General features: G+C 31.7%; 1 protein-coding gene across 1 annotated transcript in view; it reads left to right on the forward strand.

Annotated features, from left to right (window-relative positions):
* The first annotated feature begins 304 nt into the window (after nucleotides 1-304).
* The window catches only part of GABA-B-R2 (gamma-aminobutyric acid type B receptor subunit 2), a 664,115-nt gene continuing 650,615 nt past the window's right edge, over nucleotides 305-13,804 (forward strand). The window contains exons 1-2 of the mRNA XM_075374208.1: nucleotides 305-433; nucleotides 2,032-2,169. Of these exons, the coding sequence (XP_075230323.1) occupies nucleotides 305-433; nucleotides 2,032-2,169 (267 nt within the window). The remainder of the gene's footprint in view (nucleotides 434-2,031; nucleotides 2,170-13,804) is intronic.

Consider the following 13,804-nt stretch of genomic DNA (forward strand, 5'->3'; position numbering starts at 1 on the left):
ACCTAAGGATAGCGGGAGAATTACTTTTCTCCTTACTAATCGCCAAACCTAGACAAAGGTCTGTTGCTGCTGTATCTTTCTTTTATCGGAAAAGTAATTATTTATTTAATGGCGGTTACAATTCTTGTTTTTATTAATGGATGGAATTACTTGATGCGTTTCGATCCTTTAGACCGGGAAAAATTGTTTGACCAGGTCTGACCTGGGATATTAGTCGCGTTTGAGCTTCGTTCTCACGGCGTGATTGCCCTTCAGTCCTTCCTCTGAAGTCCTTTCGGTGCTACAGACTTCCGGCCTAGCAAAAATGCACCTTTCGGGGGCTCTAGTGTTTGGAGGATGCAATGCGCTTCCGTTTCCGGAGGGAGTCTCATCTGCTGACAGTAAAATAACTGTAAGATTTATTGAAAGGGGACGAGTAGTTGGTGAGATAAAGGTAAGATGTTGGACTAAATTACGAATAAACATATGAATCCATACAGGTGATTTCTTTTTACTTTTTACAGTTTGATTTCCTAATCGGGTTGAATTTGGAAACAATTCAAAATCATCAGGATATATATATATATTATTATTATTATTATGCTTTTACGGCCAACATGGGACCACTTAAGTCAATTTTAGTTGGATCTTTTCTGAGAAAAGCGTGTTATTTTACTCTTTCGAGCTGCCCAGTATTTCTTCATCCGTTCAGATCTTGCTTTCTTTTCTTCATCCGTAAACACCCTCTTCGTTGTATTTTGTCGTTTGTCTGTCTTTTGTTTAAATCTAATGCTTTTATCTTTTAGCTTTGTACTTTTTCCAGTTTTATTCTGTAGGTCGGTCAGGGAAATTCCCAATTCTTTCATATCTTCTCTAATTTCTTTGATCCATCCTACTTCTAGCTTTTGGAACCAGAGCTTTTCGATGATATTTCTTGACGGTCTTGTTTCCGGTGTCCTTATGAGATGACCGAAGAAAGAGATTCTTTTTTTCCGCATAGTATCAGTAACAGGCTCTATTTCTCGATACACCACCTCATTTGGCACAATCCACCATCGGCCTTCTTTTTGGTGTTTTTATTGATACACGTTCTGACAATTCTCCTCTCTATTTTCAGAATTTTTTCAATTCGGTTTTTCTGAGTGATTTTGAAAAGAGTCTCGCTTCCGTAGGTGACTTCTGACTGTACTACGGTTTTATAATGTTTAAGTTTTGTTTTAGCAGAAAGGCATTTTTTATTATATGTTGACCGAGTTAATTTTTGGGATTTAATCATTTTATTTGTCCTGTTTTGCCATGTCACTTTTTCATTTAAATTATAAGTTATTATTTCCCCTAGATATTTAAATTGTTTTACTATTTTAATTTTCTGATTGTTTACCGTAATGCGCTCTATTACCAGAGGATCTATGGCCATTAGTTCAGTTTTTTCGAAAGAGATATGAAGCCCTATCTTTTGTGCTAGGTTTTGAAGGCTCATGATTTGTGTTTTGGCTTCTTGAATATTATTTGCTAAAAGAGCGAGGTCATCTGCAAATCCTAGGCAATTTAGTGATGGAGTTTTTCTTAGTACCCGTTTTTATATTTTTGGGATTTATTTCATACCATTTTCTCATGATAAATTCAAGGGCGCAGTTAAAAAAGAGTGGTGAGAGGCCGTCTCCTTGCCTCAATCCAGTTTTTATGTAGAAGGGTTGAGAGAGTTCACCTCTGAATTTCACTCTGGACTGGGTATTGGTTAAAGTTAATTTTATCATGTTTACGAGTTTAGGGTGAAGGCCCAGGTTTCTCAGAATATTCAGCATGGATGGTCGGTGTATACAATCATAGGCCCTTTTAAAGTCGACGAAGGTGATTATTAGTTGTTTTTTCCGTCTTTTATATAAATCCATCATAAGTTTTAGGGATATTATTTGCTCCGGGCAACCTCTCCATGGCCTAAATCCCCCTTGGTATTCCCCAATATATATATATATATATATTTTTATATTTTGTATTTTTTAAATTTCCTACAATGGTTTAATTAGAATGATATTTATTTATTTGTTTCAGTGTAACGCAGCGGTGGGCGTGAAAGCATTTTTCGATATGATGCATGACGGCCCGCACAAAGTTATGCTTTTTGGAGCTGCTTGTACACAAGTAACAGATCCAATTGCCAAAGCATCTAAACATTGGCACCTTACTCAGGTAAACACGTTACATTAAATTTAAAAGTATTTTAAATATAAATATTTTCTTTATTAATTACTTTATTATTTATTTTTTTTTTTATTATTATGTAAACTGAACTTTTTATGAGACGTTAAATTAGGTGTTTTTAATTAACAGAAGATGTAATTCTTTTGAAGAAATTTGAAAAAAATTATTAATTTAATAATCAATTTTTATTTTTATTTTTGACTAGGAAAAATATTATTCAAAAAAATGACTATGATTTTACTAGTAAATCTCAAAAAAAAAAATTAAGTAAAAATTTCATACATATTCGTAGGATTTCCCTGTCACAGTCGATGAAGTCCTGACGTTTAATGCGAATATGTATTTTCACAATCCTGTTCACTTGTTGACACTCGCGCGCGCGCGCGCGCACACACACACACACAAATACATCTCTGAAAATGTGTTGTATATATATTTTGTACAGGCTTATAATCATCCCCTAAATCTATATATTGAACGCATGAATTGTTCAAACATGTTGATTATGTCTAGAAGTATTTCTACATAAGAATAAATCCTCTCATTTTGAACATTCTTCCATTGCAATTTAGGTATTATAAAAAAATCGGTTTTGTGAGAAAACTGGATTAATAAATCAATGATTTAACTGGTTGACTGTAAAATAAGCATGTAAGCGTTCAAAAGAACTCGATTTACAGAATATCAAGCAAATGTGCTATGTATAGTAAAGGTTCAGTATACAGAAAAAATTTAATTATTCTATCATATTAATGATCGTAAAGTATAAAGAGATTTATCTGAGTTAATATTGTAGTAAAAATATTTTGCTAATTCATAATTATTTTCTTATACTTCAAAATAAACATTTAGTATAAAATAAATTTACTTCTAGTTTAGAAAAACTTAAAATACAAACTAATTAAACTTTACAACTTATTTTATTTAATATATCAAAACTTAATTTAACATAAATGTTTAAGTAATTGTATTATTACAGATGGTTTTATTTATTTATTCTTTTGTGTATATTAAGGTTTTAATTAAAATTTCATGACGATGTTTTAACATTTCGGCAAATTCATGTGTGATCGGTTACCACTAGAATGTGTTTCGGGAAATTTTACACTAGTCAAGCAATTTTCAATAACGTTGGTATTATTATCTATTTGCATTTCAACCCTTTTTTTCTAAGCATAAAAAAATATTGTAGGACAATATAGAGAAGCTGATAGTGTAAAATACAATTGGTCTACGTTAATTCCGGTTCAATTTAAACACTTTAGACATCCGCTCTTTAGATTTGTTTTACCATACCTATTTTAATAAAACTCAGTTATAATTTATAGAAATATAATAATCTATCGAACCTGTATCTGTTTGATGAATTTAATTTTTTTTAAATTTTTACTTCCTCATACGAAGTAATGGAAGTATTGTGATCGGTAAAAATTTCGGTTTTCAGATTTCAACGGAAATATTCGTTTTGACTAGTTTCGGCTTGACGTCTCTAAGTACGTATGTATCTCGCATAACTCAAAAACGATTAGCTGTAGGATATTAAAATTTTGGATTTAGGACTGTTTGTAACATCTAGTTCCCCTTTTCGACTTGACCAAAAGTGTCCAAAAAAGAGCGAAATCCAAAACATTTGGATTTTGGACTTTTTTTTTAATTGCAGTAATAAGTCCTCATTGAGAGTTTTTTAACGATATATCATAAGTGGTACTTATTTTCATTGATTCCTGAGTTATCGCCAAATAAAACGTTAATTAATGAAATATTTGGATTTATAAGGGGAAGGCACATCGTTTCAAATCAGACTTTATCTCCTGTTTTTTAACTTTGTTTTTTAATTTAAATATATTGATTTATTAATAATTATTAACCTCTCATTGTAAAAACATTTTTACGAAAATGATAATTGAATAATAACAATAAAAAAAAATACGAAAAAATATCAGAAGTTATTAATCAAATATAATTTTATGTACTTTTATTTAAAAAAATGTGTAACTGTATTTAGTAGGCGTAGCAGGAAGTCATATGGTGTCCACATCATTTTATTTTGTTCTTTTTATCGAAGAAAACAGAAAACATAGTCTTTTTTCGTTTTACTTTTTTTTTTTTTTTTTTTTTTTTTTTTTTTGTCTTCAGTCATTTGACTGGTTTGATGCAGCTCTCCAAGATTCCCTATCTAGTGCTAGTCGTTTCATTTCAGTATACCCTCTACATCCTACATCCCCAACAATTTGTTTTAGATACTCCAAACGTGGCCTGCCTACACAATATTTCCCTTCTACCTGTCCTTCCAATATTAAAGCGACTATTCCAGGATGCCTTAGTATGTGGCCTATAAGTCTGTCTCTTCTTTTAACTATATTTTTTCCAAATGCTACTTTCTTCATCTATTTGCCGCAATACCTCTTCATTTGTCACTTTATCCACCCATCTGATTTTTAACATTCTCCTATAGCACCACATTTCAAAAGCTTCTATTCTTTTCTTCTCAGATATTCCGATTGTCCAAGTTTCACTTCCATATAAAGCGACACTCCAAACATACACTTTCAAAAATCTTTTCCTGACATTTAAATTAATTTTTGATGTAAACAAATTATATTTCTTACTGAAGGCTCGTTTAGCTTGTGCTATTCGGCATTTTATATCGCTCCTGCTTCGTCCATCTTTAGTAATTTTACTTCCCAAATAACAAAATTCTTCTACCTCCATAATCTTTTCTCCTCCTATTTTCACATTCAGTGGTCCATCTTTGTTATTTCTACTACATTTCATTACTTTTGTTTTGTTCTTGTTTATTTTCACGCGATAGTTCTTGCGTAGGACTTCATCTATGCCGTTCATTGTTTCTTCTAAATCCTTTTTACTCTCGGCTAGAATTACTATATCATCAGCAAATCGTAGCTTCTTTATCTTTTCACCTTGTACTGTTACTCCGAATCTAAATTGTTCTTTAATATCATTAACTGCTAGTTCCATGTAAAGATTAAAAAGTAACGGAGATAGGGAACATCCTTGTCGGACTCCCTTTCTTATTAGGGCTTCTTTCTTATGTTCTTCAATTGTTATTGTTGCTGTTTGGTTCCTGTACATGTTAGCAATTGTTCTTCTATCTCTGTATTTGAACCATAATTTTTTTAAAATGCTGAACATTTTATTCCAGTCTACGTTATCGAAAGCCTTTTCTAGGTCTATAAACGCCAAGTATGTTGGTTTGTTTTTCTTTAATCTTCCTTCTACTATTAATCTGAGGCCTAAAATTGCTTCCCTTGTCCCTATACTTTTTCTGAAACCAAATTGGTCTTCTCCTAACACTTCTTCCACTCTCCTCTCAATTCTTCTGTATAAAATTCTAGTTAAGATTTTTGATGCATGACTAGTTAAACTAATTGTTCTATATTCTTCACATTTATCTGCCCCTGCTTTCTTTGGTATCATAACTATAACACTTTTTTTGAAGTCTGATGGAAATTCCCCTTTTTCATAAATATTACACACCAGTTTGTATAATCTATCAATCGCTTCCTCACCTGCACTGCGCAGTAATTCTACAGGTATTCCGTCTATTCGTTTTACTAAAGAAAAAAATGCATATATATATATATATATATATATATATATAATATTAGTTACATTTCAACCATCACACCAAAAATGCTTTAACAAACATAACAAGAAATTTATTATCAGCTTGATATTCTTCGTGTTACCGGTGAGGCATATGTGGAAGTAGTGTCATGTAATAACACTACTTTGTTATAACTTTATATGACAGGCTTTATTTAATTTAAATTTTGTTTCATGTCAATATGTATAATATTTTGAGAGATGTAGTTAAATAAAAATAGGGTATTTCAAATGGGACAGCTTTATTTTGGTTCAGTATTATGGTAATAGAGTACGGTTGTAGAGTTTTAACTGAAGTTACCTGCTTCGCTAATGTTCGCATCAATATCATCTGTGAAAGTGCCATCCATTCCTTGGTGGAATGATAACTTTACAGAAATATTTAAATGATCGTTGGATAGGTCTGCAAAACTAAAATCGTAAACCAACATCAGGAATATTTCAGAATTTCATTTAATGCAAAACCTAATTCCAGTCCTATTCCGTAAATTCTAACATTTACCTCAGAGCATTTATGATAAATATATCTTGAAATCTACAACTACTGCCATTTTTTGGAAGGTCTAATTCCATCTAAAGGTATTTTCTAGGCTCTTATATCTTGGAACGTTTTGATAGTTGGAAAAAAATTGTTAATTTTCAAAAAAATAATGAATCTGAATGCAATAATATCTTATAGAAATCTTTACCTTTGAAATTCCCTTCTTTTATTTGAGAACCAATACTATACATTTTAAAATTATATTAATTGGAAGTCTGTAATGAAGAACAAATTAAATAAAAGAAAATGTTATTCAATTATATTAAAATTAACTGTCACTGAAAACGTAACAGATAAAAAAATTACTTTGATGTTTTTGTTTTCATTTTTCATTATTAAATTTTCTTTTCTGAATTCATTTTATTCTTGTTAAAAATTAATCACTTTTAATTAAAATATATCTCTCATTTGTTAAATTATCGTTTTGTTTCTTTTGTTTAGGTATTTATTTGTAACTTTGTTGCATATATTTTTAGTTCTTATTTTATTCTTAGTTCGTGTTAGCGTGGTAAAATAAGTTCTATTTTCCGTATTAAAATCAATAACGATATAATAGAATAACATATTGTGTACTTAGACGGGTTTATTTTTAGCTGAAATATTTTATAGATAATTTATGTTCACCTTCGTGTGTTTTTTTTTTTTTTTGAAACTAGATGCTCTAAGAATATTTTTGTATTTTATTCTGCGCTAGAAATACTTATATCTTGATAGTGCACATAAAGTAAACAAACGTATAATAAAATTATAAGATTTACACCGAACCTACAGGTTCGTGAATTCTGGTAATTCATGTAAATTCAAACTCATTGGTCATTGGAAATCAATTATAATTTTTTTTATTGTTAATTAAAGCAAATGAATTAGAACAAATATATATATTATCATGATATTCCTCTAGCGCTGAGACGCAAATTATACTTCTAGCACGATGACACGCCTCCCCACTTCTCTTATGCCATTACCACTCGCTTAAATCATCAATTTCCTGAGAAATGGGTCTGTCACGGAGGTCCACATTCCTGCCCACCAAGATCACCTTATCTATCATTTTCAGCATTTTGCGTCTGGGAATAAATAAAAAATATTTTATAAAAACAAAAATAAATTCTCGTGAGTAATTATCCTCATTATGTATGCGGCTGAGCAACTTAAGAACTGCCCTCAAGAACTAAAAAGTTCAAAGAAACCAGTACAGAAGCGTGCCAAGAAATGTGTTGAAAATGGCGGGGGCTTATCTTTCAACATTTATTTTAAACTAGTAGGTATAATGTATTTTGGTCTAGTGTACAGTTTCTAAGTAAAATTCAATTTTTTCTAACTTTCCTTTTTTTTGTTCAACTTATCTTAGACCGTTTTATCAAGAATTAAATTATCTACCATTTTTTTTTCAAAATTTTTATGTGTTTATTACCTATTTAAAAAAGTTATTGTAAATCAACCATAAGAAAACAAGGTTTTTTAACCCAATTTATTGGTTTTCACCCCAGATTTATCAATATTTACTGCAGATACGGTTCTTGGACCTTTTTTTTATTCGTTTTTTCTGATCAAAAAACATATTAAATCACTAATTTTGTCCCACAATTAATGCCAAAATAATTTTAGTATGACCTCATTTCATCGGGGTAGCTGAAATCCGAGCGAAATCTTTCACTAACCGTAACTAGCAAATGAAGTATTTTAGGACATATGTCTATATGAACTTTTTAATTATTTTCACCAGTGGAATAGGTTAAAGAAGTTCCGAGAGAATTTCGTGTTACACCTCTATATAGATGTACACAGGAAGATTTGGTTAAACATCAGAACATCGAAATAAAAAATGAGTTCCTTTGGAAAAATACTTCTCGCTTTTTCCCATTCTCTACCATTTTCTGTTTTTTTTTCCTTTTTCCAATAAAAATTGATACATAAGAAGAATCTTAATATAATAAAAATTATTATTGATGAATGTTATTTTTAATTCAGTTAGTGAAGGTATTGAAAACGTCATATAATTGTCAGATACATAATTTATCCAACCCGCTTCAACAAATTCAACATATTTCAGCCGATTTGAATAAATAAGGCTGTTGTATGAAATTTTGTTCAAAATAACAGGATACATTTATAGAGTAAATCATAATTCCATACAACTAATACTTACTTGTTTGTTAATGATTAAAAAATTTTAGAATTTTCAAAGGTAAAATTATCAAACTCTTTTTTTTTGAAATATATTATTATTGAAAACATGTACACTAAGTTTCAGTAAATATCTCCATCCGTTCTTGTAATTTTTATTTATAAAAACAAATAAAAAAAAAAAAAACAAAACTGCGGACAGGAAAAATGAAGTAAAATAGGGCATTTGTTCACAAGAACCATTTTTTGTATTTTTTTTTTTTTTATGTTAAAGTCAGTCCCTTAACTCAACCGAATACTTCCGTTAATATTATAATATATATATAGGATTTTCTTTTAAGACATGAAATTTAACTTCAAGAAGGTCATATCCTGAATGCTGGATGATTATTCAGCAATGCATTCTTCTGCTAAATATTTCAAATACTTAGCTAAAAAGTATTTTTTCTTGGTTTGTATTATAAAATATTACTTAATGTAAACAGAACAACGTTTTTATAATCGGAATAAACTATTTTATTAGAATATAGCCATCAATTTTATAACTTTACAGGTCTATAACATCTCAACCCCGTAGGGGGAAGACCTACCTTGTGACGTTACCGGTCGCCACACCACTCCCTCCGTTCCGAGTCCTGAGGGTCTTTACCGGAGGTGGTCTTTAGACCCTCTAAATGATTACATCTCACAGTCATCTGCCAGGCCTCGGTCGGGATGCCACCGATGTAAATACCTCGACAGATATTAGCATCGGTAAAATACAAATCAAATTTTGCCTTCACGTAGGCCTCAAACGAACATCTTCACATCCAACCTAGCATGATTCCCTCAAACTAACTAACAGAGACCGTGAAAGCACTGACCCCGAGCCTAGTCCAAATTTGACAACACCGTTTGTGAGTGTGAATTCCTCAGAAAGCGAACGAGTTGTCAGTTAAATCAGTGATACACTCATACCGATCAAAATTATGTTTTACTGAACATAGAAATTCAGACCTACACCCAAATAAGTCACCCAAATTAAGGTCACCTAACAAGGGGAACGTAAACTCAATCGGTCCGCGCAGAAGCTGAGGACAAACCCACCACCGTTCACCTGGTCCAATCATGGAGTCTCGCGCGGCATTATCAAGTCAAAATCAGGGACCGTCACCGGTGGAACGAAGCCACTCCCCCGATCGCACGGGCTACCCCATACTCCGGCAACGCGACCAGCCCCACAAGCGGAAGCCCCAAATCGAATCACAAACAATACCAATATAACCGTAGCACGATTCCAATGTGCCTATCTCCAACCAATCTAATGCCTAGGCTAGAACTCTAGCCATCCGGGATCCTACCGCGATCAAATACCTCGATTAAACTCCGTCAGCAGACCTACACACCGCAAGGGCGCGAGGAAAACCAGCCATTAGAGACCACTCCTCGCGGATCATCCAATTAATATGGAGATCCTGAAAGAAATGTATACTCTCAAGTTCCCTAACAGTTCGTGAACGTTCGACCTCATATCGGGGACAGATATTGAGGACGTGGTCCACTGTATCATCAGTCTCACAATCCAAGCATTGACTCGAATCCACCAAACGAAACCTAGCCAAACTCACCCGAAAGGCACTATGCCCTGAGAGAAACTGTGCGATATACCGATTGGGGGACATCCACATAACAGTTTCTTTAAAAAAACAAGAGAAATATTTTGTATAAATATAGAATAAGCTCCTATTTATATAAGAGGTAGTAGATTTTATCGGCCGTTACATTTAAGAATTGTATCATTAAATAATTTAATAAACCATCTATTATAATGGTCTTTTATTATTATTATAAGTACTAATATTTTTAAAAAGTTAATTTTTAGATATTATCTTCAAAAGTTTCTAATCTGTTATTTTACAAACAACATATTATAATAGCAATTCATTTAACATAATAGATATATGAAAATCGGACTACCTTACTCGAGGCAAACTTAAAAGGGTCTCTAACTCTCCAACTTAATCGGAAATTAAGCGCACTAGAGAGGGATTAAATGAGGCTTAGAGATGCCTGAAACTTAGTAATTGTGGTTAAAATGTACGTTCAGTGATTAAATAAAATAAATGAACCGTTCGTGGTTTTCCTTAATAACGTTTTAATTTTAATTTGTTTTTTTATTCATTTTAATATTAATATATCGTGTCTGATTGGTAAATTTTTTCTTAATATTTTTTTTCTTTATACAGATTTTTTTCGTACAATTTACAAAAGATTTAAAAAATTATTTATTAAATTTATTCTACTTTAAATATTAAAGAATATAATCTCTTTAATACAACTTTGTTATTTTTCTATTTATATTAGATTAAATTTTTATTTTCTTTAAAGAATATTTTTATAATAAGCAGCTTAAAGTAAAGGATAGCTTAATGTCAAGAAATTTGTAATGCGGATTTAAATATTAGTTATTAAATAATAAATATTATGTCTGTCCCTTCGTCATACATAGTAGCGCTACCTGTTACCTGCAAGGTCTTGGGTTCGATTCATGGTTAAAGTCCAGAAAATTTGTTACAAAGCAATCCCTACTTTTATATCTAATGATTTTAACCTTAGTAGTAGATACGATGTAAAATCTAAATAAATAAAAGTAATATATTAATCTAAATAAATAATGTTAAATTAATTAAAACAATTTCTTTTTATTTTTAAATTATTATAAGCGGTTGAATTTATTTTTTGTGTAAAATGGGTTAGAAGAAAGTGTTTAATATGAAAAGACGGAACCCAAAATATCGATAAGCACCAGTTATTACCCAGGGCCGGATATATGCTAATATTTTCTCGTTATTAAACGACTTCGAAAAAGTAGGTTATGTATTCGACCCGTATAATTTTTTTGTTTGTTCGCCCAAAATCTTTTCCCTATTAATCCAATTGAAAGAAATTTTTTTAAAAAATCGACGCAGCTGCTTTTCGCGGGGTACTATAATGTTGAAAAACTTTTTTAGACACAAATAATCGGTCTGAAAATTGACAAAAAAAAAATTTCTTCGTCCAGTGAGTAAGTAGGGACAGTGGGAATCCTGATATTCTATATGTATACATCACGTCATCGTTAGACTCATCTAACTTGTTCTACTGAAGACCATATCTCATATGGTCTTCTTTAGAGCAGTAAAGTGAGTTTATGCACAAGATATGTAGCACCGTTAACAAAATCATCAAAAATCTTCACCGATAAAAAAAAAATTATAATCTTTATTTTTATGAAGGAGCAGTCTGAGGGTGTAAATGCAGAAAAACGTTTTTGTGAGCGGAACAGTCGAGGAACTATTTAAATTAACCGTTTGGCCAATTAACTTTATTTTTGTTACGAGTTAATAATTAATAGATGAATAAAATAAATGAATTAGAAAATGGTGTTATAGAGGAAGAAGAGGAAGTTGAGGAGGATGAAATGGGAGAAACAATACTGAGATCTGAATTTAAGAGAGCATTAAAAGATTTAAATGGCAGAAAGACTCCTGGAATAGACGGAATACCTGTAGAATTACTGCGCAGTGCAGGTGAGGAAGCGATTGATAGATTATACAAACTGGTGTGTAATATTTATGAAAATGGGGAATTCCCATCAGACTTCAAAAAAAGTGTTATAGTTATGATACCAAAGAAAGCAGGGGCAGATAAATGTGAAGAATACAGAACAATTAGTTTAACTAGTCGTGCATCAAAAATCTTAACTAGAATTTTATACAGAAGAATTGAGAGGAGAGTGGAAGAAGTGTTAGGAGAAGACCAATTTGGTTTCAGGAAAAGTATAGGGACAAGGGAAGCAATTTTAGGCCTCAGATTAATAGTAGAAGGAAGATTAAAGAAAAACAAACCAACATACTTGGCGTTTATAGACCTAGAAAAGGCTTTCGATAACGTAGACTGGAATAAAATGTTCAGCATTTTAAAAAAAATTAGGGTTCAAATACAGAGATAGAAGAACAATTGCTAACATGTACAGGAACCAAACAGCAACAATAACAATTGAAGAACATAAGAAAGAAGCCCTAATAAGAAAGGGAGACCGACAAGGATGTTCCCTATCTCCGTTACTTTTTAATCTTTACATGGAACTAGCAGTTAATGATGTTAAAGAACGATTTAGATTCGGAGTAACAGTACAAGGTGAAAAGATAAAGATGCTACGATTTGCTGATGATATAGTAATTCTAGCCGAGAGTAAAAAGGATTTAGAAGAAACAATGAACGGCATAGATGAAGTCCTACGCAAGAACTATCGCATGAAAATAAACAAGAACAAAACAAAAGTAATGAAATGTAGTAGAAATAACAAAGATGGACCGCTGAATGTGAAAATAGGAGGAGAAAAGATTATGGAGGTAGAAGAATTTTGTTATTTGGGAAGTAAAATTACTAAAGATGGACGAAGCAGGAGCGATATAAAATGCCGAATAGCACAAGCTAAACGAGCCTTCAGTAAGAAATATAATTTGTTTACATCAAAAATGAATTTAAATGTCAGGAAAAGATTTTTGAAAGTGTATGTTTGGAGTGTCGCTTTATATGGAAGTGAAACTTGGACAATCGGAGTATCTGAGAAGAAAAGATTAGAAGCTTTTGAAATGCGGTGCTATAGGAGAATGTTGAAAATCAGATGGGTGGATAAAGTGACAAATGAAGAGGTATTGCGGCAAATAGATGAAGAAAGAAGCGTTTGGAAAAATATAGTTAAAAGAAGAGACAGACTTATAGGCCACATATTAAGGCATCCTGGAATAGTCGCTTTAATATTGGAAGGACAGGTAGAAGGGAAAAATTGTGTAGGCAGGCCACGTTTGGAGTATGTAAAACAAATTGTTGGGGATGTAGGATGTAGAGGGTATACTGAAATGAAACGACTAGCACTAGATAGGGAATCTTGGAGAGCTGCATCAAACCAGTCAAATGACTGAAGACAAAAAAAAAAAAAAAAAAAAAAAAAAGAATAAAATATAATGAAAAAATTTCAGCCTAGAACTAGCGCAAATATAAAACAGAATAAAACATTTCCTGAATGAAGCTGAGGAAACACGTACGACGGAGTGAGTGGTAGCGTCAATGTAAAGTTCTGGGTTTAATCCCAGCAAGATTTGGTATTTCTCATACAATACAAATCTACCAATGAAGAAGATAAAAGTGATAAGTTAAATGCTAGCACATTACGTCATTATCTACCATCGGCTGTGAAATTACATAACTAATAAATAAAAAAAAACTTGCTTCAATCTGAGTCTTGGTTCAACAAGCGACTTTTTTCAGCATTTTAATAATTATTTTTCTCTCGGATTTGTCACC

Source organism: Lycorma delicatula, chromosome 8 (assembly GCF_047948215.1).
Source record: "Lycorma delicatula isolate Av1 chromosome 8, ASM4794821v1, whole genome shotgun sequence".
Lineage (NCBI taxonomy): Eukaryota > Metazoa > Arthropoda > Insecta > Hemiptera > Fulgoridae > Lycorma > Lycorma delicatula.